This window comes from Stegostoma tigrinum, chromosome 16, assembly GCF_030684315.1.
Source record: "Stegostoma tigrinum isolate sSteTig4 chromosome 16, sSteTig4.hap1, whole genome shotgun sequence".
In the NCBI taxonomy this organism is placed as follows: Eukaryota; Metazoa; Chordata; class Chondrichthyes; order Orectolobiformes; family Stegostomatidae; genus Stegostoma; species Stegostoma tigrinum.
Window position 1 is genome coordinate 40,457,386 of NC_081369.1, and position 23,117 is coordinate 40,480,502.

The 23,117-nt window shown below is 39.8% G+C and overlaps 1 protein-coding gene across 5 annotated transcripts in view; it reads right to left on the minus strand.

Annotated features, from left to right (window-relative positions):
- The window catches only part of piezo1 (piezo-type mechanosensitive ion channel component 1), a 337,749-nt gene that overhangs the window by 63,861 nt on the left and 250,771 nt on the right, over positions 1-23,117 (minus strand). For 4 of the 5 annotated variants that reach the window (XR_009446804.1, XR_009446805.1, XM_059651724.1 and 1 more), the window contains exons 25-31: positions 19,275-19,431; positions 18,594-18,837; positions 15,328-15,424; positions 14,429-14,594; positions 13,412-13,501; positions 12,516-12,601; positions 1,281-1,352 (exon numbers count right to left, since the gene is read on the minus strand). Coding sequence is in view for 3 of the 5 variants with exons in the window: in XM_059651724.1 (XP_059507707.1) it covers positions 1,281-1,352; positions 12,516-12,601; positions 13,412-13,501; positions 14,429-14,594; positions 15,328-15,424; positions 18,594-18,837; positions 19,275-19,431 (912 nt within the window). In the remaining 2 variants the exon portion in view is untranslated. The remainder of the gene's footprint in view (positions 1-1,280; positions 1,353-12,515; positions 12,602-13,411; positions 13,502-14,428; positions 14,595-15,327; positions 15,425-18,593; positions 18,838-19,274; positions 19,432-23,117) is intronic. The other variant, XM_059651725.1, reaches the window with a different exon arrangement.

Below are 23,117 nucleotides of genomic sequence, written 5' to 3' on the forward strand. Positions count from 1 at the left end.
AAACACAGAATGCGAGCAGTGGTGTAATGGAAGGATTGAGTGATCCAGGATGGCATACGTTAGCAACTTTGTTTTATTTATACAACCCAAAGTCAGTTTTATTAAAAAAAAGTTTAATACCAGGTTTATTGTGATTTTTGTTGCACAGAGAGAAGTTGATCACCCGATGAATACAACCATTGCACAACAGGGTCAGTTTTGCTAAAGATTAGACTGTCATTACGAATCCATCTTTTTCATCAATGAACTTTTTAAACAAAATTATAGGCCAGTATTTATTACCCATCCCTAATTCCCCAGAGGGCAGTGATAAATCAACCACATTGCTGTGGGTGTGCAACAACATGTAGGCCAGACCAGTTAAGGATGGTAGTTTCCATCCCTAAAGGACATTAGAGAACCAGATGGGTTTTTCAAACAATCGACAATGGATTCATGATCAACATTAGACTCTTAATTCCAAATTTCTATTGAATTCAAATTCCAATACCGGCCATGGCCGGGTTCGAACCCCAGCTCCCAAAACACCCGAGTATCTGGATTAGCAGTCCAGTGACAATACCATTAGACCACCGCCTTTGTAAAATGAAACCAAAATAGACCTAGGGGAATGTGCGGAAGTTTTACAGGAGATGTGAGGAAAAACATTATTCCACCCAAAGTGTGGTGAGAATCTGGAACTCACTGCCTGTAAGGGTGGGGGAGGTAGAAACCCTCATAATATTTCAAAAATATTTGCAATGCCAAAGTATACAAGGCTTTGGGCTAAGTGCTGGAAAATGTGATTGGAAATGTTAGGTGGTTGGTTTTGACTGATTTGGACGCACTGGGCTGAAGGTCTTCTTTCAGTGCTACAAGTCTCTATGACTTGTGACCTTAATAGGGAGAAAGGATACCATGAAATTTAAGGAGAACAGGAGAGAATGAGGTGAAATTCATCATTTTGCAATGGAAGAACGTCGTGACAAGTGGATAGGAATGCCCTCTCAATCAATTGGGCCATGGAGCTACTCCAAACACAGCTGAACTGCAAAAATGTTTCACAAGACGTGAACAATCCACTGATTGTAAACCATAGGTAGGGTACACATGGAAAGTATTTTTGCAAAATTTCTAATGGCTGAGAACTCCTGGGACCATATTTAAAATAATCATGCCACCACATGCTCATCAAATGTACATACAATAAATTCCTGCTTTAAGAGAAACATTCAAGGCAGATGACAAACAAATATGTTTTTGATCAAAGTGACACAATACAGTGGACATTAAGTAAGTACCTTTGGCATGGTTTACCCAGGGATTCCACCATTTCTTTTTCTCCTGGGACTTCTCTTTCGTTGCACCTTGCTCTGTCATGCAGGAGACAAGCATGTTGTTTCCACATCAGGGAACTCCATAACATTACAGCTTTACATAGTAGGTTTGCTGTGTCACTTTCGGCACAGCAAAATTACAAACAGAGCAACAAGAACAAACAGACTGGAAGCTTGCACAGGCTCTGAAAAATCGCTGTTGTAAAAGCATAAGCTCCAACTGAAGATGTTTCAGTAGTTTCAAGTAATTGACAAGCATTTTCATAAAGCATTTAATGCTGTCAGTGTACTTTAGCAATTTTAGTTATGTCTCTGAATGGTTCATGCCTCAGCTGGCGGACATGCAAAGTCAATAAAAAAATTGTACAAACAGATCTAATCAATACTACATTATCAGCCTTTGGTTTTAATATGTTTAGCAACTATCCTCTGGCAAATAACACAGCACACATGATAAAGACAGAAGGTTAGCAACTCGTAGGGAAAGCATGCTAATTTACAATGAAGACTGTCATTCTTTTCACACAACAGAAGTTACAAAGCATGACACAAAGCAACACTTCCTCCTCCTCCAGCAGTGAGGAATCCAGCCAGAACTATCATCACTGGTGAATTCAGGACACAAAGAAAGCATTAGGCTTATTGTTGTGAGTAATGAATATCAGAACAGTTTCCAAACAATAGTTATTCTCAACGACTTTTACTTGGCATATTCGCTATGTCTTTCACACCTCTCCATTTTTCTAACTTTCAATGTTTTGTGCTACATGTTGCAACCACACAACCCAGGGAACCAAACAGCACTAGGTAATTTAGTGACTCTCTTCTGAAACAATTGTTCTCCATATTTCCTCCAGGGAAGTATCTCATTTCATCCCCCTCATTAACTGAACAGCATAGCTAAGGTACAAAATAGTTCCAGTGGAAAGAATTTCAAGCTCAGGAAGTATATTCTGGGATTTTCCTCTTCAGTGGTTCCCATTCTGTGATATCTGAGTTGGGATTGTCTCAAGGAGAGAGTGTGAGTGTGTAATTTTGAAACGTTATGTGCAGTCCTGGTCTCCATACTACAAAAGGATATTTGAAGATTAGAGAAAGTGTATTTCTTAAACAAGGATTTAAACACAATTGAGAGCATGCAACGATCAGGAAAGATTGACCTATCTGGGGTTCTTTCTTTTGAGACCTGTTAAATAATTAACAGTATAGATTCCAGGATGTGAGAATGATTTTCAATTGTGGGCAAGTCCACAACTAAACATAACTGCTAGATGGTCGCTATTGGATCATATAACACAAGTTTCAGGACTTTCTTTACTGAAAGTGGAACTGCAATCACATGGAATGGCTGAAGTAGATAGCATTGACAAATTTAAAATACTTGATACATACAAGGGTTTAAAGGGAATGGAGGAATGCAGGATCTGGATGGTAATAAGAGTGGAGAGAAGGTCTTATGGAAAATGAGACAGTTGGACTGAATGGTCTGTCTCTGTACTTTAGGTTCTATGAAAACAATTCCGTGTAAATTGATTTCAGATAAAGAATTCTTTCATAGTGCTTCAGCATGATCATAACTTGGAAATCAACTAATTCAATGTTTGGGTTGGAAGTGGGAATGACAAGAAGGGCAAAGAGAAGGTGATGTAGACATGTTGAATGTGTGGGGTACTGCAAGGCAACTACAGCGTAATGTGGATAAATGTGATGTTGTCCAATTTGATAGGAAAACAGAACGGCAGGGCTTTACGAAATAGTGACAATTTGGGAAAGATTGATGTACAAAGCGACCTGGGTATCCTTGTACGCTAGTCACTGAAAGTAAACAAGCAGGTGCAAACAAGCAGCCAGGAAGGCAAATTGTATGTTGGCCTTCATTACAAGAGGGTTTGAGTATGGGAACAAGGACATCATTCTGCAGCTATATGGGGCCTTGATGACACCACATCTGTGTGCAGTCTTTGTCTCCTTAACTAAGGTGTATTTGCTACAGAGGGAGTGCAGCAGGTGTTCACCAGGCTGATTTTGAATTGGAAGGTTTATTGAATGAGGGGTGAATTGGTCAGCTGGGTCTGTATTCACTGGAGTTTAGAGGAATGGGAGGGGATGTCATTGAATTGTATAAAGCTCTGACAGGGTTGGACACACCGGATATAGGGATAACGTTTTTCCTGGCCTGGGGCTCCAGATCAAGGGACCGTGAACTCAGGACATGCAGTAGGCCATATCAAACTGAGATGAGGAGAAATTTCTTCACTCAGAGGATGGTGAACCTGTGACGTTCTTTGGCACAGAAGGCCAGGGAAACAGTCACTGTTTATATTTAAGAAAAAAAATAGATTTCTAGAAGCTGAAGGCATCAAAGGGTTTGGTATCAAAGAGGAGGAGTATTATACTCAGGATCAGCTACGATCAAGGAGGATAGCAAAGAAAAAGCAACACACCAAATAACCTACTTCTGTTCCTATTTTGCATGTTTCTATATTTGCATAAATGTTGATATTCCTTTCAGTTCAATTTGATGTATTTAGATGTAGGTGACAAAGCTGTTATGTGTGAACGAGAATCCCTATTTCCGCTGCTCATTTTCACATATTAAGAAAGCTCACTTGAATGAGAGACAAGAGCACTGTTGGTATATATGTAACAATTGCAATCAGCAAAGGATGAGAAGAGGAAAAATTTAGGGTAAAGTCACTCATTTCTTTCCTCACTTGTTTATTTCTGTATTTTGGCACTTTAACAATCTGCAAACAAGGGTCAAGGGGCAGATGCTTAAAAAAAGTATTAGCTTTGAATAAAAACACAAAGAAAATTAAACAAAACTATGAAGAAACAGAAAATATATTTTAAAAAGTTGGTATTGCACTGCACCACAGTCATGGCAAACAGTTTCCTCATTTTGATCAAGTGGAGAGAACAATCAGTGGCGGTTTCTCTCATTTGTGTTCTACCACACAATACCACAAATATCTTTGCATCTTCCTTATGTGAGGTAGTTCCCAGTTCCACTGAGTTTGTGTACATTTTACACATAACTATGACTACTTCTAATATGGCTAAGTACCTAACCTCTCCTAAAGGGCATTGAAGATGTCTGTGGACCTATTCAAAAGAGTACCCCACCTTTCCAACAGGCTCTCATAGCCTCCCTAAATAGCTCAAGCCTTTAGATGTTTTGCTGAAAAATGTTAAGTCCATAATTTAGATAATCCAATGGTGAAAATTGGATTTTTTTTGTGAAAGGCAGACGCACATTTACATGCGCAGCCATCTCACTGAACTACAGTTTGCAAACTACAATCCGAATGCATTTCCCCCTATGTCAAAAATGGTGACACTAGATTCGTATCTGGGACCTCTGGAATTAGGTCTCTGATGCCATTTTAGCTAAGGTGGGACACTCTCCATCATTACAAATATACACGTCAATAAGTGAAAACATGAGATTTAAAATGGGTTACTCTCAGGAAAACATATTCTGTTTTTCTATGTTCACAATGAAAAACACAAATTTCAGGTGTAAAAGACATCAAGCATTTACTCAATCCCCTTTTAAATGAAGTTACAGTTCTCTTATAGTATCGTATTCCATGTTTGAATAACATTGTCCTTCATCCTCCTGGTGATCAGCCTGAATTTTTGTCCCCTGTTACATTTACTGATTACTACATTAATAAATATTAATGACATTACCATATTAGTTCAAATTAAGAGGCACAGTTCAAGCCTTCTACAAAGAAAGCAGCAGAGAAGCCAATGGATTTGAAGGAAAACTTGCAAAAGTATTTGATAAAAATATAATACAGTAAATAGCACTGTGAAATAACAGAGAGGCAGATAAATCAGGTTCAACAACCTAACAGTGCATTTTTAACCAACTAGTATGCACAGAAAGCAAAATGTGGTTGTATGTTTTACGTTATTTTGAAAGGAGATTAACTTTACAGCAGGATAGCTATACAAAATAACTAATTTAAATCAGGAATACATTAAAGGCTTCCTACTAAGTGGTAGGCTTTTATTAAATTAACTGTTTTGATCTTGATTAGTGTCTTGCTTAAGCACCTCTCTCACTCACTCCCATTATTTATACAGTACTTCAATGTTAAAACAAGCAAAGGTGCTTCACTGATGGATAAATAGAAAATGGTGCCAAGCGAGATAGAGAGAGATAGAGGAACAATACAAAAAGTTAACTTTGTTTCAAACCTCTGTTCTGGCTCATTGATCCAAAATATTGCTAGAATCATTATTTTAGTCTTATAGAACATAGAACATAGAACATAGAACAGTACAGCACAGAACAGGCCCTTCAGCCCACAATGTTGTGCCGACCATTGATCCTCATGTATGCACCCTCAAATTTCTGTGACCATATACATGTCCAGCAGTCTCTTAAATGACCCCAATGACCTTGCTTCCACAACTGCTGCTGGCAACGCATTCCATGCTCTCACAACTCTCTGTGTAAAGAACCTGCCTCTGACATCCCCTCTATACTTTCCACCAACCAGCTTAAAACTATGACCCCTCGTGCTAGCCATTTCTGCCCTGGGAAATAGTCTCTGGCTATCAACGCCTCTCATTATCTTGTATACCTCAATTAGGTCCCCTCTCCTCCTCCTTTTCTCCAATGAAAAGCGACCGAGCTCAGTCAACCTCTCTTCATAAGATAAGCCCTCCAGTCCAGGCAGCATCCTGGTAAACCTCCTCTGAACCCTCTCCAAAGCATCCACATCTTTCCTATAATAGGGCGCCCAGAACTGGACGCAGTATTCCAAGTGCGGTCTAACCAAAGTTTTATAGAGCTGCAACAAGATCTCACGACTCTTAAACTCAATCCCCCTGTTAATGAAAGCCAAAACACCATATGCTTTCTTAACAACCCTGTCCACTTGGGTGGCCATTTTAAGGGATCTATGTATCTGCACACCAAGATCCCTCTGTTCCTCCACGCTGCCAAGAATCCTATCCTTAATCCTGTACCCAGCTTTCAAATTCGACCTTCCAAAATGCAACACCTCGCATTTATCCAAGTTGAACTCCATCTGCCACCTCTCAGCCCATTTTTGGGTCCTATACCAACATCAGCCAAGTACATCGAGGGGTGCTCAATATTCTGACAATATTAGTCTAGGGCACAGTTCAAAGTACAGAATACAAATCCTTCACCTTGTGTTAAAAAAAAGGATAATTCCAAAACCATTTTCGATATTTGTTAGAAATATATCCCAATGGCCATCACGAACTAGCAGTTGAGCTGCTCATAGTTAGTATTAGATTAGATCTCTAGAGAAGGGAAAGAAAAGTAGACATTGACTAACATCATTTAGATACAGAACTTACATGTCCCATTTCTTTTCATGCTGGGATAAAATTATTTTAATCAGGTTGTCAAATCTGTCTCAAATAAAAGAACTATGGGGTGTAGCACTTGGCAATATGGAAGACGATGATTGCAAAATCAAAAACTAGCTCATTTAATCAAGTCAAGAGGTCTCTGCAATTCAGTTAACTTTACTAAAACATTAAATTTTAGTCTAGGTTTCCTGTTTTTCACAGAGGCAAAAAAAAACTAGAGATGCTGGAATCCAAGGTAGTCAAACAGGCTGGAAGAACACAGCAGGCCAGGCAGCATCTGGAGGAATGGAGCTGTCAACGTTTCGGGTATTACTCTTCTTCAGGATTGGATTTGGGGGTAAGGGGACCTGCAGTAAAAGAGGCGGGGAAGGGGCAGAGGTGGAATGGTGAAGCATGGACACTGGTGGTAGTACAATCTGGTTGGTCAATGGGAGGGATGAATCCAACACTGACTCGGATTCACTTGGTGTTAGGGATTTAGATGGAGCAGAATTTGTAAGGAGCATCCAGGAGGGTTTTCTAGAGCAGTATGTAAATAGTCCAACTCGGGAAGGGGCCATATTGGGCCTGGTGTAGAATGAGCCTAGCCAGGTGGTTGAAGTTTCAGTAGGGGATTACTTTGGGAATAGTGATCACAATTCCGTAAGTTTTAGAATACTGATAGACAAAGACAAGAGTGGTCCTAAAGGAAGAGTGCTGAACTAGGGGAAGGCCAACTACAGCAAAATTCAACAGGAAGCTGGGGAATGTCGATTGGGATCAGCTGTTTGAGGGCAAATCCACATTTGATATGTGGGAAGCTTTTAAAGAGAGGTTGATTAGAATGCAGGACAGACATGTCCCTGTGACAATGAGGGATAGGAAGGGCAAGATTAAGGAACCATGGATGATGGGTGAAATTGTGAGATTAGCAAAGAGGAAAAAGGAGGCAGACATAAGGTTTAGGCGACTGAAAACAGACAAAACTTTGGAAGAATATCAGGAAAGTAGGACCAATCTGAAACCAGGAATTAAGAGGGCTAAAAGGGGTCATGAAATATTTTTATCAAATAGGTTTAAGGAAAATCCCAAAGCCTTTTATTCATACATAAGGAGCAAGAGGGTAACTAGAGAAAGGGTTGGCCCACTCAAGGACAAAGGAGGGAAGTTATGCAAGGAGTCAGAGAAAATGAGTGAGATTCTTCATGAGTACTTTGCATCGGTATTCACTGAGGAGAGGGACATGACGGATGTTGAGGTTAGGGATAGATATTTGATTACTCTAAGTCAAGTCAGCATAAGGGGGGGGGGGGGAAGTGTTGGGTATTCTAAAAGGCATTACGGTGGACAAGTCCCCAGATCCAGATGGGATCATTGTACCCTGAAGATGGCAACTCAGGTGGACAGAGTGCTCAAAAAGGCATACAGCATGCTTTCATTCATCGACCGGGTTATTGAGTACAAGAGTTGGCAGGTCATGTTACAGTAACATCGGACTTTGGTTCGACCACATTTGAAATACTGCATACAGTTCTGGTTGCCTCATTAACAAAAGGATGTGGATGCTTTGGAGAGGGTGCAGAGGAGGTTCGCCAGGATGTAGCCTAGTATGGAGGGTGCTAGCTATGAAGTGAGGTTGAGTAGATTAGGATTATTTACATTAGAAAGATGGAGATTGAAGGGGGACCTGATGGAGGTCTACAAAATCATGAGAAGTATAGACAGGGTGGATAGCAAAAAGCTTTTTCCCCCAGAGTGGGGGACTCAATTACTAGGGGTCACAATTTCAAGGTGAGAGGAGAAAAGTTTCAGGGAGATATGCGTGGAAAGTCCTTTATGCAGAAGGTGGTGGGTGCCTGGAACGCATTGCCAGCAGAGACGGTAGAGGCAGGCACGATAGTGTCATTTCAGATGTATCTAGACAGATATGTGAATGGGGAGGGAGCAGAGAGATACAGATCCTTGGAAACTAGGTGACTAGTTTAGATAAAGGATCTGGATCGACGCAGGCTTGGAGGGCCGAAGGGCCTATTCCTGTGCTGTAATTTTCTTTGTTATTTGTTCTCATCCGGTTGGTGGCTGGAAGGGAGCGTCAGAAGGTGGAATGCAAGGGAGGAAGTGGAGCTGGAAGGGAAGGCGGGGGGAATGGGTGGGAAGGTTATTTGAAATTGGAGAACTCAGTGTTGAGTCCTCTGGGCTGTAGGGTGCCTAGGCAGAGGATAAGGTGATGTTCTTCAAATTTGCATTCTGAGTCGCTGCGACACTGGAAGAGGCTGAGGATGGACACGTCGGGGGGCTGTGTGGGGGGTCTTGGGGAGTTGAAATGGGTGGTGACTGGGTGGCTAGGTTGGTCGTTATGGCAGGCAGAAGTGCTCAGTGAAACGGTCACCTAGTCTGGACTGATGTAGAGAAGACCACTTCGGATGCACCTGATGCAGTAGACTAGGTTGGAGGAGACGCAGGAGAAGCTCTGTCTCACTGGAAAGGACTGTTTGGGCCCTGCATGGAGGTGAGGAAGGTCGTGTGTGGCAGGTGTGGCATCTTTTACAGTTACAGGGGGAGGTACTGGGCGGGTTGGAGTGGTTGGTGGGGAGTGTGGCACCGACTAAGGACTGGCAAAGGGAGTGCTCCTTTTAGAAGACAGAGGTGGTTGGGGAGTTGAAGATATTCGGGGTGGCAGGGTCTAATTGGAGTTGGTGGAAGCGTTTGAAGATGATACACTGGAGGTGTCGATCAATCACATCGATCAATCAGGTTGCACCAATACCAGTGTCCCCAATCACCACCATTCCACCTCAACACCTTCCCCCACCTTATCTGCAGCTCCCCCTACTCTGATATCCAGTCCAGAAGAAGGGTAATATCTGAAACGTTGACTCCTTTCCCCCAGATGCTGCCGGGCCTGCTGTGATCTTCCAGCCTCCTGTTTGTCTATTCTGTTATTAATAGCTAGCCAGCGATTCCTTCCTCCTCATTTTGCAGACCGGTCGTGAAAGACACTGTTAGTAATCACATAAATCTGAACCAGTAATATCATTGCGATACATAAAAAGACTGGGACTGAAGTGATTGCTAAAAGTTCACACCATTTGATACAATTGTTGGGGACATCACTCTACAGTGCCCACAAAGTACTGAGGTGTGAGCTCACACCAGTGAGTCTTCACCCTCAGAGTTTTAACCATTTCCAAGCCCGTTATGTGTCTCTCATTAGCAGCTTCAAAACAGTAGAGCGGAACAAACAACAGGTCACTGAACTACCCTCTAAATCTTAGGTGGTGCCTGACATTCAGCAGATAGGAAACTCAAGGAAAATAAAGGAAGTGTTCAATTGTGCTGTTCATCTCATGATAGGGATTAAAATTTTTGAGAAGTCAGAAGCATGATTTTGTTCTGGCATATGCAGCATATGTCAGCTTCTCAACATGACAAATATCCAAAACCTAGCCTAAAAATTTGGTAAGTCAGTATTTTGCCAATTCATACTCAAATTAAGTATAAGGCAATTTGGGGAGAATTGGTATTATGGAGATTGCTGTCAGCAATTATGACTGTAAAATTTGGAAAATGACTGGAATGTTAAAGTTACAGTAGAACTCTTATTATCAACTGTATCAGTATTAAATTGCAACAGGGCTTGTTTCAGTTTTGATGTAATTTGTTCCTCGGATACAAGCCACATTTTTATTGTCCATCCCAAATTGTCTCGAGATGATAATAATGAGCAACCTATTTGAGCCATTCCAGGTGTTATAGTGAAATAGTTTCCACTGTGTTGTTGGGAAGGGTATTCCAGGATTTTGGCATAATAATAAAGAGGAGACAGTGAAATATATCCAAGCCTATGGCATACCAATCTGAAAATGCCCGATCTTGTCTGATCTCAGAAGCTAAGCAGACTCAGCCTGGTTAGTACTTGGGTGGGAGACGGCCTGGGAATACCGGATGCAGTAGGTTTTATCCACCAGCAGTGGCTGTTCACTTCTGTACCTGCATTTTAGGACAGCATGGTGGCTCAGTGGTTAGCGGCGCTGCCTCATAGCACCAGGGACCCAGGTTTGAGTCACCCAAGGATGGAATATCCTTGTGGAGTTTGCACATTCTCCCAGTGTCTGCATGGTTTTCCTCCCACAGTCCAAAGATGTGCAGGCTTGGTGGATTAAATTGTCCATAGTGTTCAGGGATGTGTAGATTAGTTGGGTTACAGGGGGATGGGTCTGGGTGGGATGTTCTGAGTGTCAGTGTGGACTTGTTAGGCTGAAGGACCTGTTTCCACACTGTAGGGATTCTATGATTATTTCAGGTTGCTGCGCAATTTGTATCAATTCCATTCCGTTCAATAATAGCAGTTACATCTTTGAGCAACAGAAGATAGAATGAATAGCAAAAGATCTTTATCTTGGGATTGGGAATCTAAAACTAGAGGGCACAGGTTTAAGTTGCGATGGGAAAGATTTAAAAGGGACCTGAGGAGCAACTTTTCCCACACAAAGGATGGTGCATAAACAGAATGAGCTGCCAGAGGAAGTCGTGGAGGCAGGGATAATTACCACATTTAAAAGGCATCTGTATGGGTACACAAATAGGAAAGGTTTAGAGGGATATGGGCTAAATGCTGGCAAATGGGACTAGATCAGTTTAGGATATTTGATCGGCGTGGATGAGTTGGGAGTGAAGGGATTGTTTCTATGCCGTATAACTCTACGACCATAAATATTCACGCCAATGTAGAATGGTAACTACCTACAGATAACATCACTTTATCACAAATTACTTCAGAGATGTTGCACTAATTATCTTTGTCAATTCAAAAAATGTTTGGAATGGCTATGGATGCTTTTGATATGAATTCCTTACAACCTTAAACATCACCAGGAAATGTAATATTTGGCATGGTGGAATAATGTATGTGTATTTCAATTGTGTGTAAAAATAAAAAGGTGGTAACAACTGATCTCACTACAGAAGAATCCAGTTAGCTACTTTTATCCTTTAGCATGATGCTAATATTCAACAAATGTGTGTGCACCTCCCATAGGTCTTTTGCCAGAAAATTTCATTAGCAGGCTTAGGATAATCTTTATTCCCAAATGCATTCACACAAAATAGAAACATTCCTGAGTTTACACTTTTGGTGCATGTTAAATGCAACAAAGAAATACTAAATGCACAGTGAACGTCTAACAGCTCACACTGAGCTAACATCAATCATTGATTGTGTTCATCAAAAACATTAGCATTGTACTTGCCTATCCCCATCATCACCAACACATTTGGCTAATACACAAGCCCTCCACAACCCGTGCACTCCCACTGAACTAAGATGTCTTTTCTGAACTCAAAATATAATAGAAGGCCAGACACCAGTTGTTGGTTGTACAACCTAGAGTACAATTCTTCTACTAACTGTCAGAGTAGCATCAAATATAGTTGTACATATATCTCTAAACATTTATGCTAGAGGAGAAGGTTCAATCTTCCTCAATGGAGTATTTAATAACTAAATTTTCATAGAATCACTGTTCAGTAATAGCAAGGAACCATTTGGTCCATCCTATCTGTGCCAGCTGTCTGCAACTCAGTTACTTCCAGTTCTATAATCTAACACTTTGAATGACTGAATCTGCCTTCACCATGCTCTCAGTTTCTATACTACATTTGTTAACCATTTGTTGCATAACAAAGCTATTCCTCATGATGCCTCTGGTTATTTAGCCAATCATCTTAAACTGCTGTCCCCTGGAGTCCACTCACAGGACCACTTTCTTCCTATCTATTTCATCCAGGCCCCCCATTCTTATATTAACTTTGTGTGCACATTTCTTTTATTCAGTATTTCTGCAGCGTATACCATACCTTTGTCCTCTGGCTCCTTTTTACTGGGATCTTCAGGATTCCTGCCACCTCTGTACTTCTCTTGTTTTGCCCGGATTCTCTCCATCCTATCAATCAGAAATATTTACAGCAACGTTGAATCAGTCAGCTGAAATGCAATGCGGTTTGTAAAAACAATGATAAATTAATTACAAAATACTTCAAACATGTTACACCTCCAAATTCTGTTCCACGTGAATATGACGATCTGGAGACTTTGCTTAAAACATTAGACAAATAGCAAGTAAACTCTTAAAGATTGTGTGCTGGGCAAGAAATGTTTGTGCTTTTAATAGCAAAGATGGGAACTGCTCATTCATCACTTACAATGCTTCCATTGAAAACTAACTTTTTTTTAAATGAAATGATTCTGTCAGCATTCTAGGAGAGAAAACTTCTAGGTGAAATATTTCCAAGAAGGAAAAGCCACTAAAACCTGTGAGTGACACATTCCAGTTTGACTCACCCTGTACACTTCACAATGGACCTCCAGTGTGACCAAAGTATTCATTTTGCAGGTATTACTTGGTTATTTTTAAACTGGATTTTCTCTCTGTGTTACCATCTTGGCTCTGCCCTCAGCCCTCCTCTACTTTCCACGCTGGATTACATGAGTATTTTTCAGAGCACTCATACTGCTTGGTGTATATGATAGCCAAAGAAATTTCTAGTTGTGTGTCATATTTTTAACATCAATAGAAGGCTCCTAAAGATGGTGATAGATTTCCATGCACACCAGGTATTCTGTTCACCAGAAAAATAAAATTCCCTCTGTTCTGGAATGTTTTTAGTGAATACAGTTCTGGAATGTATTTTTAAACAGCTTGTGTTTTAGGGTCAAAACATTCTCAATGATCTTATTATTTCAAAGAACTTACTGTCTTTTTAACTGTGCTATGGACTTCTTCTCAGTTTCACGGTGAAAATTCATATTTTTGATGATGCTGGCATTAAACAACTGGAAGCCCCTGTGGGAAAACAAAAACATTCTTTCTAATGACGTCAGCTTTTGTGCTCCTGAGATGCTGCTGGGCCTGCTGTGTTCATCCAGCCTCACATTTTATTATCTTTCTAACGACGCTTCACATTTCAATGTTCTTGTCGGAAATGAGAATGTCTGAATGGAAACATTCAATAAAACCAAAGGTTCTCTTGATGAAAAATTAAGAACAAAGAACAATGCAGCACAGGCACAGGCCCTTGGACCCTCCAAGCCTGCGCTGACACATTGTGCCCTTCCATACTAAAACCTTCCCTTCACTAAGAGGATCCATATCCTTCTATTCCCTCCCTAATCATGTATTCATCCAGTTGTTTCTTGAATGATGCTTTGTGTCTGCTTCCACCACCACCTCTGGCAGCTTGTTCCAGACATTCAACACCCTTTTGTGCAAAAAAACGTGCCTTGCACATCTCTTTTCAAGTTTTGTCCTCACACCTTGAAGCTGTATCCCCTAGTAATTGATTCCTCCACCCTGAGATAAAGCCTCATACTTTCCACTCTATCTATGCTATTCACAATCATATAGACTTCTATCAGGTTACCTCTGTGTTCCAGTGAAAACAAACCCAGTCTATCCGACCTTTCTTCATACCTAAAATCCCCCATACCAGGCAACATCCTGGTAACCCTTTTCTGTACCTTCTCCAAACCATGCACATCCTTCTGGTAACGTAGCGACCAGAACTGTAAGCAATATTCCAACTGTGACCTAACTGATGTTCTGTAAAGCACAGGAACAAGAACAATGCAGCGCAGGAACATTAAGAATGCACAAATGCTGCAATCACAGTCATGTGTCTGTTGCAATTCCACCTCCAACGTATTTTAAAATGCTTCACACAATGTTTTGTTTGGACTACTACTGATATTCCAAAGGGACGTCTTACTGTACCTGGATGCTTGAAGTTTGGAGGCTTTCATATCAGTTGTTGCATGGATAAAATAATAACTGAGGAAGACTCTGCGTTGAAGTAAGAGGAAGAAAAAACAAATGCTATCCCAGATTATGCCAGCTTCACCAACAGGCAAAGTACACTCTGGATCCTTTAATTCATTTTCTGAAAAATAAAATGCATTAAGACACAACAGTGTTATCAAAAATTACCTGACAATATAAATTTGCTGTATAATTGAAAATATCTTTGAACATTACATTTAATGTAATATCAATACCAACCAAAATTATTTATTTAGGTTGATCTTTCATCTTATTTGTTATCTAAGGGGAACAATAATCTCAAATATGAATGGCTCCCAGATTTCAGAGATTGGTGCTATGAAACCAACTCTCAGCACTGTTGCTGTTGGCTTTAATTTCCTCTTTGGAATTGTATGCACTGAACAAAACTCATATGTTGACAACTACTGACCTCAAACAACATGCAATCAAGTGTTAAAATTTCATTACATTTACCAGGCAAAATCCGAAAGAATATTCTAGCCTAGTAAAGTATGAATCTGTCTCAGACGATAGCACAAAACCATTGATCATAAATCAATAAATCTCTGATGAAGGGTCTAGGCCCGAAACGTCAGCTTTTGTGCTCCTGAGATGCTGCTTGGCCTGCTGTGTTCATCCAGCCTCACAGTTTATCATCTTGGATTCTCCAGCATCTGCAGTTCCCGTTATCACTGATCATAAATCAATGCTTTTTTGCCAATGGAAGTAGTAATGACCAAAGTGCTCACTAGTTCTGTACGATGGAAAATTTACACTGATCTGATTTGTTTAATCCATAAGCAAATGGATTAGTTGCAGTATTGGTAATAGTAAAAGAAACAAGCTCTTACCATCATAGTATCCTTTGACAGTACAGTGCAAGCTGAATAATTGGATCATCCAGCAGAAATTACTTTGTAGGTGCTTTAAGAAGACACAAGCTAGGAGCTGGGAAAGAAGGCAATAAAAGCACATTTAAATTATTGTTTTAAAAATATAAACCTACTTTGGTGTAACAGTTGTAACTTTCTTGGGAGTTTTACCCTCAATAACAATCATTTTAACCATTCTTTTATATTGCACTGGGGAAAGGGTTTTCTAATTTACAAACAAAATCTACTTATTCCTGTTAAAAGAAAAACTACTCACATTAATCGTAACAATAACTGTAGACACTCAAACCTCAGGTGAAAGGTCCTCCTGCCCCTTTTCCTTGTCCAACTGGCAAGGCTCTACATTGTCAGTTTTAGCAAAATTCTGCTTTTATTTTAGTTATTGTCACTTCCCTGAACAAACCACTACCTCAGTTCATTTATTGTACACATAGAAAGATAGAAGCTAGAAGCAGGAATAGACCATTAGGCCCTTTGCGCCAGCTCCACTCATATCCTGAGATTGTCCACTAGGTTTTAGGATCTCCAAGTGGGAGAAAACATCCTGTCCACATTTAGTCAGTCCAGCTCATTACAATTTTACACATTCCTACTTCTGAACTTAAATCCGTCTGCAATGAAGAACAATATACATTAGCCTTCCCACTTTCCTGCTGCACCTGCCTATTTTCATTAACTGGTGCACAAGGTCCCTTTGTACATCCACACTTTCCAATATATCATTGGAATAATACTTTCCCTTTCTTTTTTCACACTAGTTTATAACTTTACATTTTGCCATGATGTACAACATCTGCCATGTGCTTCCCTATTCACTCAAATTGTCTAAATCACTTTGAAGACTCCTTGCATCATCCTCACAATTGACAATTCCATTCAATTTTGTGTTCATCCATTTCATTTATATATATCATAAATAGCAGAGGCCAAAGAATTGATCCTTATAATACCCTAGTCACTGCCTGCCTCCCAGTAAAAAAGACCCATTTATTCCCACTTTGTTTTCTGTTTGACAGCTAATTATTGACCCATGCCAATAGATTACTCCCTACATACCCTTTGTCTTTGTCCTCTAACCTCTTATGAAGGACCTTATCAAAAACCTTCTGAAAATCCAAATTCATGATGCCCATTTCTTCTTCCTTAGGTGTTCTACCACTTACATCTTCGACAAACTCCAACAGATTTATTAAGCATGATTTGCCTTTTGTTAAACCATGTTAGCTTTGTTTAATCTGTTATTGAATATATGTTCCTTAAACTCATCTCTTTAACAGCCTCAGTGTCTACAATTTCTATAACTGACTTTTAAGCTACTCAAGACATCTTTTCAGTCCAACTGTTTCGGAGACTGCTAAACTAACAGCACGTTTGCTGCTATAGACCTTTTCACTCTGACAGAATCCTGCACACTGCCTTTTATTGGATGGTTCTGACTTTCTGTGATACTACAGTCCTGTTGCTATTAAGCGGCTGATTTTTTCCCCTTCTTCCTTCCTTTCCCTAATGATCTAGACTATTCAACTCAGGGGTTTAAAAACTCATTAAAATGCACACAAACAAATTTCCCAACATTTCCCACCAGTCACAGAAATAAAAAAAAACTGAAACCACATCTTCAAACTTCTTAACACACACAATATAGAAATACATATTGTTCTTCCACTTTACAACTTATGTTTCAAACCAATAACAATATCATGAATCTTTAATGCCGTACTAAAATGTGGAAATCTGGAATACTGTGTGCAGTTTTTGTCTCCTTATCTGAAGAAGGACGCTCTGTCTATGGAGGGGATGCAACAGAGGTTTACTAGATTGATTCCTGGAAGAGAAGGACTAATGCATGAAGAACAAATCAGTTAGGATTATATTCACTGGAGTTTAGAATAATGGATTGGGGTCTCAGAAGCCTATAAATCTCAACAGTGCTCGATAGAATAAACGCAGGAAGGGACATTCCTCATGATCGGGGAGGCCAAAAGCAAGGATAGGTTACGGGGTAGACCGTTTAAGACTGAGATAAGGAGAAATTTCTTCACCCAGACAACGATGAGCCTGTGGAATTCTTCACCACAGCAAATGGTTGAGGCCAAAATATTGATTTCAAGAAGGGACTAGCTAGATTTCTTAAGGATAAAGTGATCAAATGGTCTGGTAGTTACGGGAACAGGGTACCGAATAGGATGATCAGCCATGATTGTGTTGAGAAGACTCAAAAGGCCAGTATGGCCTACTCCCGTTCTTATTTTCTATGTTTCTATGAAAACAGTGTCATCGATTTGAAAAGTGCTTGTGGATACCCTTCAATTGTACCTGCTGAGCCTTACAGCACAAAATGGAAATTTTGCAATTGATAAACTTTGATACAAAAACATATTCATAATGTAGACTTGACTTATACAATTCACATCAATTAAATATTGCCTTTTATAGTATATTTATATTTCAGTGCAATTATTTTTCACTTAATCTTCCTTACTTTTTGAGTTAAATTTAATTAAAAGCCAATTGCACTCCCTCCACTTTAATGCCACATAAGTTGGTACAGGCTAACTAGGAGTGGTGCGATTCAAGAACGTTTTTATTAAATCCTTAAAATAGGCACAGCAGTTCTACGTGAGTTTGCATCAATGATCTCTTACAAATGTGTAGCCATCCTGATGCTTTGTTTCTACTCTTGCTGTTCGACAGCATTTTCAGAGGCCTTGGTACAGTTTACCCATAAATGTCTCATGAGCAATTAGCTCACGGGGCAGGAAGAAGGAAGTGAAAGGTCTTTTTTCAGCCCTGCTATTAGTTCCCCATTTCAAAATGAACATAACATATTTTAAGTCGTCCAAATTTCTGGGGGAAAAATGATGGCAGTGATCAGTCTAAATCAATAAACCTACAAATGAAATTTTTAAAATACTTTTAATATAATAATAGCACATTTTACATCAAGAATATGTAGGAAGCAAAGGTAAAGCTCTGTCATCTAGACAGCTGGTTTGTAATGTTGCTGTATTTACGCTTCTTGGGTTCAATTGTGCACTGTTTGAGATCACCAGGAAGGGTTGTCCTTCTTCAACCATTTGCCCTCCCCCGAGGCATGTTACCCTCAGTTTACATCACCTCACCAGTCATCTCTCTCTCTCTCTCTCTCATTAGAGAGAAGGCTGATGGTCTGGTAAGACTATAAAGACCTCACCTTTATCTTTATTGATGATGTAAAGACTCACCGAGAGCATATTCTTTGCAATAATGACTGTGACATTGTACATAATCAGACAATCCCAAAAGTTCAGTCGACTCTTTGCTGGCTTCACTAAAAGTCTTCTGCCAAACAGAAGCAAATAGAATGAGGCGAGTAAGTAGCCAAGACCAAATACACTGATTCGAGCAGACCCAGTGGCAAAAATAACTGCTACTACCAGCCAGAAGAGGTAATGGAAAACTGTAACTTTTATCATGTCCAGGTAACATCTGCAGAACAGAAAGAATTCCATGTTAACTAGTCTCTCACATTATACAATTACTGCTCTAACAACAATAACAACTTTTATGGTATTAATTTACAACATTTTACTGAAAAAGGATTTCAACATGATTGCTACAAACTAGCCAGAGGTCATTTTGTTCTCAAAGTTTATTCCTGATCACCGTTTCTCATCTTTTAAAATCAAATAATTACGTTGTATTTAGTTCTTATTAAGGACCAAAAGTTGGAAATTTTCTGTCTGCCATTTCGAGTAAGAGACTGTAAAAACACATCAAAAATATTTCCATATAAAAATTTTCATCAGCATTACTTCATCATTGGAAAAAATGTCAGTGGTCAGATCAGTTTCTACAAAGTCTGACAATGAAACCGCAAAATTCAAAACCACCTTCAGGTGCAGAGCAGCCATATCCAAACTTACCTACAGTATATATAGTTTGGTACTGGGTTCACGGTGTTGCCTGCCAGGGGATCAGGATCATCTGTATTTTTTCCACCAATTGTACTAACCTCCTCCTTTCTTTCATCCATAAATACCTGCCACTGGTGGGACACACACATCAGTAACAGAAAGTCATCTATAATAGACAAGAACCAAGGAAAGGGCTCACTATTGTTGAACAAATAGAAATAAATATTAATTATTTGTGAGTTACATTTATTAAAAAAAAAATTAATTCTATAAAAGCCTTGATTGTAGCATAATCCTACTTTAAGTAGGAAATCAATTAATGATGCTTTCTTCTGCCTTGCCATGGAAATTTTTGGACACTTGTTGATCAAACATTCTCAACCAAGTCTGAAATTCACAGGTTTAAGACAGTCTAGAGCTTGAACACAAGTGCATAAATGCTGACACACAAATGCACTGCTAAGCAAATATTACACCATTTCAGATTTTCACAAAAGATCCTTCAGCACCATTTCAATGTATGGAAAGTTATCTTGTATTTTAGTCAACGTACATTTTTCAACCAATAGCATTGAGAGTGAATAATTTCTTATTTATTTCATTATTATTTGTGCAATCTTGCTTCAATGCAAATCATGAGGTGCTTTATCTGAGACACATAAGTAAACACTGTTCAAGTGCAAGTTATATTTTCCTTTCAATCTGTAAACTTTCTCCACGATGTGATAAGCTGCTGAGGGAAGTAAGGATAGAAATTGCTTCCAATTACCTTTAGATCTAGAGGCAGTACGAAGGAGTTTGTTAGACCAAGACAAACACATGCATGCCTTGCACATTCTAAACCCAAAGAAACTATCAACAATATTGTTTGGAACATAAATAAAGTTGGTGTGGCAAAACTTGAATAAGGAAAGATCAAAGTTTGAGAAAATAAAGAGAAATTATGAGATGAATGTCTTCACCCATATTAACCAATAAGAACAGTTACATAACTAAACTTTGCCCAGTGTTCAAATATATCGTGTCGATTGAGTGTGGTCATTCTGGAAGAATATTTAGATTAGTGATATCTATTAACTTTGTAACAAGCCTCTGCTTCCATTCTGAATGGCGACATCTTGCAAGATCTTAATGGTCTGTAGTTTATTTTGTATGGCGTGACTATCTTCTGGGATAATGCAGCTGTTTCTATTCAATAGGACTGACCGATGTTTACAGCATTCAAAGAGGTCACCTGGCCTATTGCTTCCATGCCGGTATGCAAAGATCGATTCCGCTGAGATAGTAGGAACTGTCGATGCTGGAGAATCTGAGATAACACGGTGTGAAGCTGGATGAACACAGCAGGCCAAGCAGCATCAGAGGAGCAGGAAAGCTTGACGTTTCGGGTCGGGACCCTTATTCAGAAAAAGGGTCCCGACCCGAAACGTCAAGCTTTCCTGCTCCTCTGATGCTGCTTGGCCCACTGTGTTCATCCAGCTTCACACAATGTTATCTCTGGTTCCACTGACCCCATTATCCAAATTTTGGCCCAGAACTCCTGGAGGCTATGGCAACAGAAATTTAAGCAGTATCTAAATACTGCTTAAATGTTACCAGAGGTTCTAACTCAACTGCCCTTTCAGGCTGTGAATTCCGAAATCTAAGCAACATCTGGGTGAAAAAAAAACTCTTCAAGTCTCCTTTTAACACCTACATCCCACCTTAAAACCATGCACCAAAATGTTCCCTACTACAGATGCTTTCTACCTGCCTGTTCAAATTTCCAAACATTAGGTCCAGAATTGTGCCCTCCAATGATTGGACTTTCCATACACTAACTAAAAGTATTCTTTTGGATGCAATTTAAGATTTTCTCCTCCCTACCTTACACATTAAAACTTTCTCAGTTAATGTTTGGGTCATTAAAATCCCCCACTGTTAATACCTTATTATTCTTACACTGCTCTGAATTTTGATTACACATTTGAGCCTCTCACTCTCTCCCTGTCTGTTTAGAAGACCAAACAACACACTCAACTGTGCTTGCCATTTTGTGTTTTGTGCTTCGATCCATCTGGCCTCATTTCATGATCCTTCCAAGACATCATTCCCTCTCACTGCTATAATTGATACTTCGATCAACATTGCAACCCTCCCTCCTCTTCTAGTCCCTTTTCTACTTCATTTGCTTATCCTTTAAGCAGGAATGTTGCGCTGCCACTCCCACTCATCTTTCAGCCCAGTCTCAGTCATAATTAAATTGTACCCCTACTTCCCTATCTGTGCCCTCAGTGTGTCTGTCTTATTCCCCAGGCTCCTTGCATTAAAATATACTCCTCATAGCATTGCTAAATTCACTTCTTTCTTATCTAGCCTGTATTTCCTCTGCCTTGCAGGCTCACTTACTTGTGTTTAACTTCAAACTACATCCGCTTCTCTTCCATCTGAGCTATTTGTCAGGATTCCATCCCCTGTCAATCTGGTTGAAAACCACCTCAAAAGTATGAACAAAGTTCTCTTAAATGATGTAAGTATTACTTTTCTGAAGAAGGGGCTAAAAGGGGCCCGAAACGTCAGCTTTCCAGCTCCTCTGATGCTGCTCGGTCTGCTGTGTTCATCCAGCTCTACACCTTGTCTCGTTTTCTCAGTAAGGATGTTGGTCTCAGTTCTGTTCAGATATAACTTGTCTAAATTGTACATTCCATCCTCCCCCAGAAACATTTCCATTGTCCCAGTAATCTAAAGCCCTCCATCCTACACCATCTTTTCAGTCATGCATTCATTAACTCTTTCAAGGACTCAGTTGGGGGATGGCTGTTTTGTGATGCAGGTATGGCTCAAATCCTGCATCAGCTGAAGTTCACATGAAGGAAACACTTTTTCAACTTATCCCTTTGCCTGAGGCATGGTTACCCTCAAGTTAAACCACCTCCAGCACCAATCATGTTTCTCTAATGAGAGAGCAGACCATGGTCTTGATAGACTATGGTGACTTTACCTTACCTTAGTCAGGTGCCCCTCCTGTTTGCCATCTGCTGCCATGTGCCCTGATCTCCTGCAGGTTTGGCACACTCTATGCAGAATGAAAGAGAGGGAGCGAAGGGGATAATGAATTTTGAAGAGCTTCCATCAGAGTTCCGGTTATATCAGGGGTCTGTGATTGAATATGACCCAAGGCCATTGCCATGTGGAGTTCATGATTTGGTGAATCCACTATGGCATTTGGCTAGACCTGCTTGATACCCACCATTTTATTTGCTCACCCACTCATATCGTGTAAAATTGGGGGAGAAAGCTCATGGGTCGAAACCTCACCCTTCCACTATGACACAATCTGCTGACTATCTACATACTGTGCTCTCTCTCATTTTGGTTTTTATTAATAATTGCAAAGTCTTAAGCTGCATACAGCCAGGCAACAGTATTAGTGAACTGATGTTGGTGATAATACAAACATATCAGTAATGGATTCAAAAAGAGCTAAAAGTGTTTTCCACTTAAAAACTGAAACAGTGCAAGAGACTGACAGATTAAACTTGTTTGCATTGTAAGTTAAACTATTGCCAAAGCTTTCAGTTTTTAAGTGCATTATAATGTCAAAGACCAAAGACAGAGCAACATTATCGCACACAAGAGGTCTTCTCTGAAATTTAAAACCATAAAAGCCAATCAAAATCCAGCCCATTTTTAGTTTACTACATACCTTTGGGCTGACATTTAGTTTCAAAACACAGAAAAGAAACCTTTGCAAAAGTTTCCTCATTTATGCTTTTAAGAACAGTAGGCTTGTTTTAGTTTCTGGAAGATGTTGACACAGCGAACACACGCTTCTGCAAGGGGCAGAAGTTTCACAAATGTCTCATAGGTTCA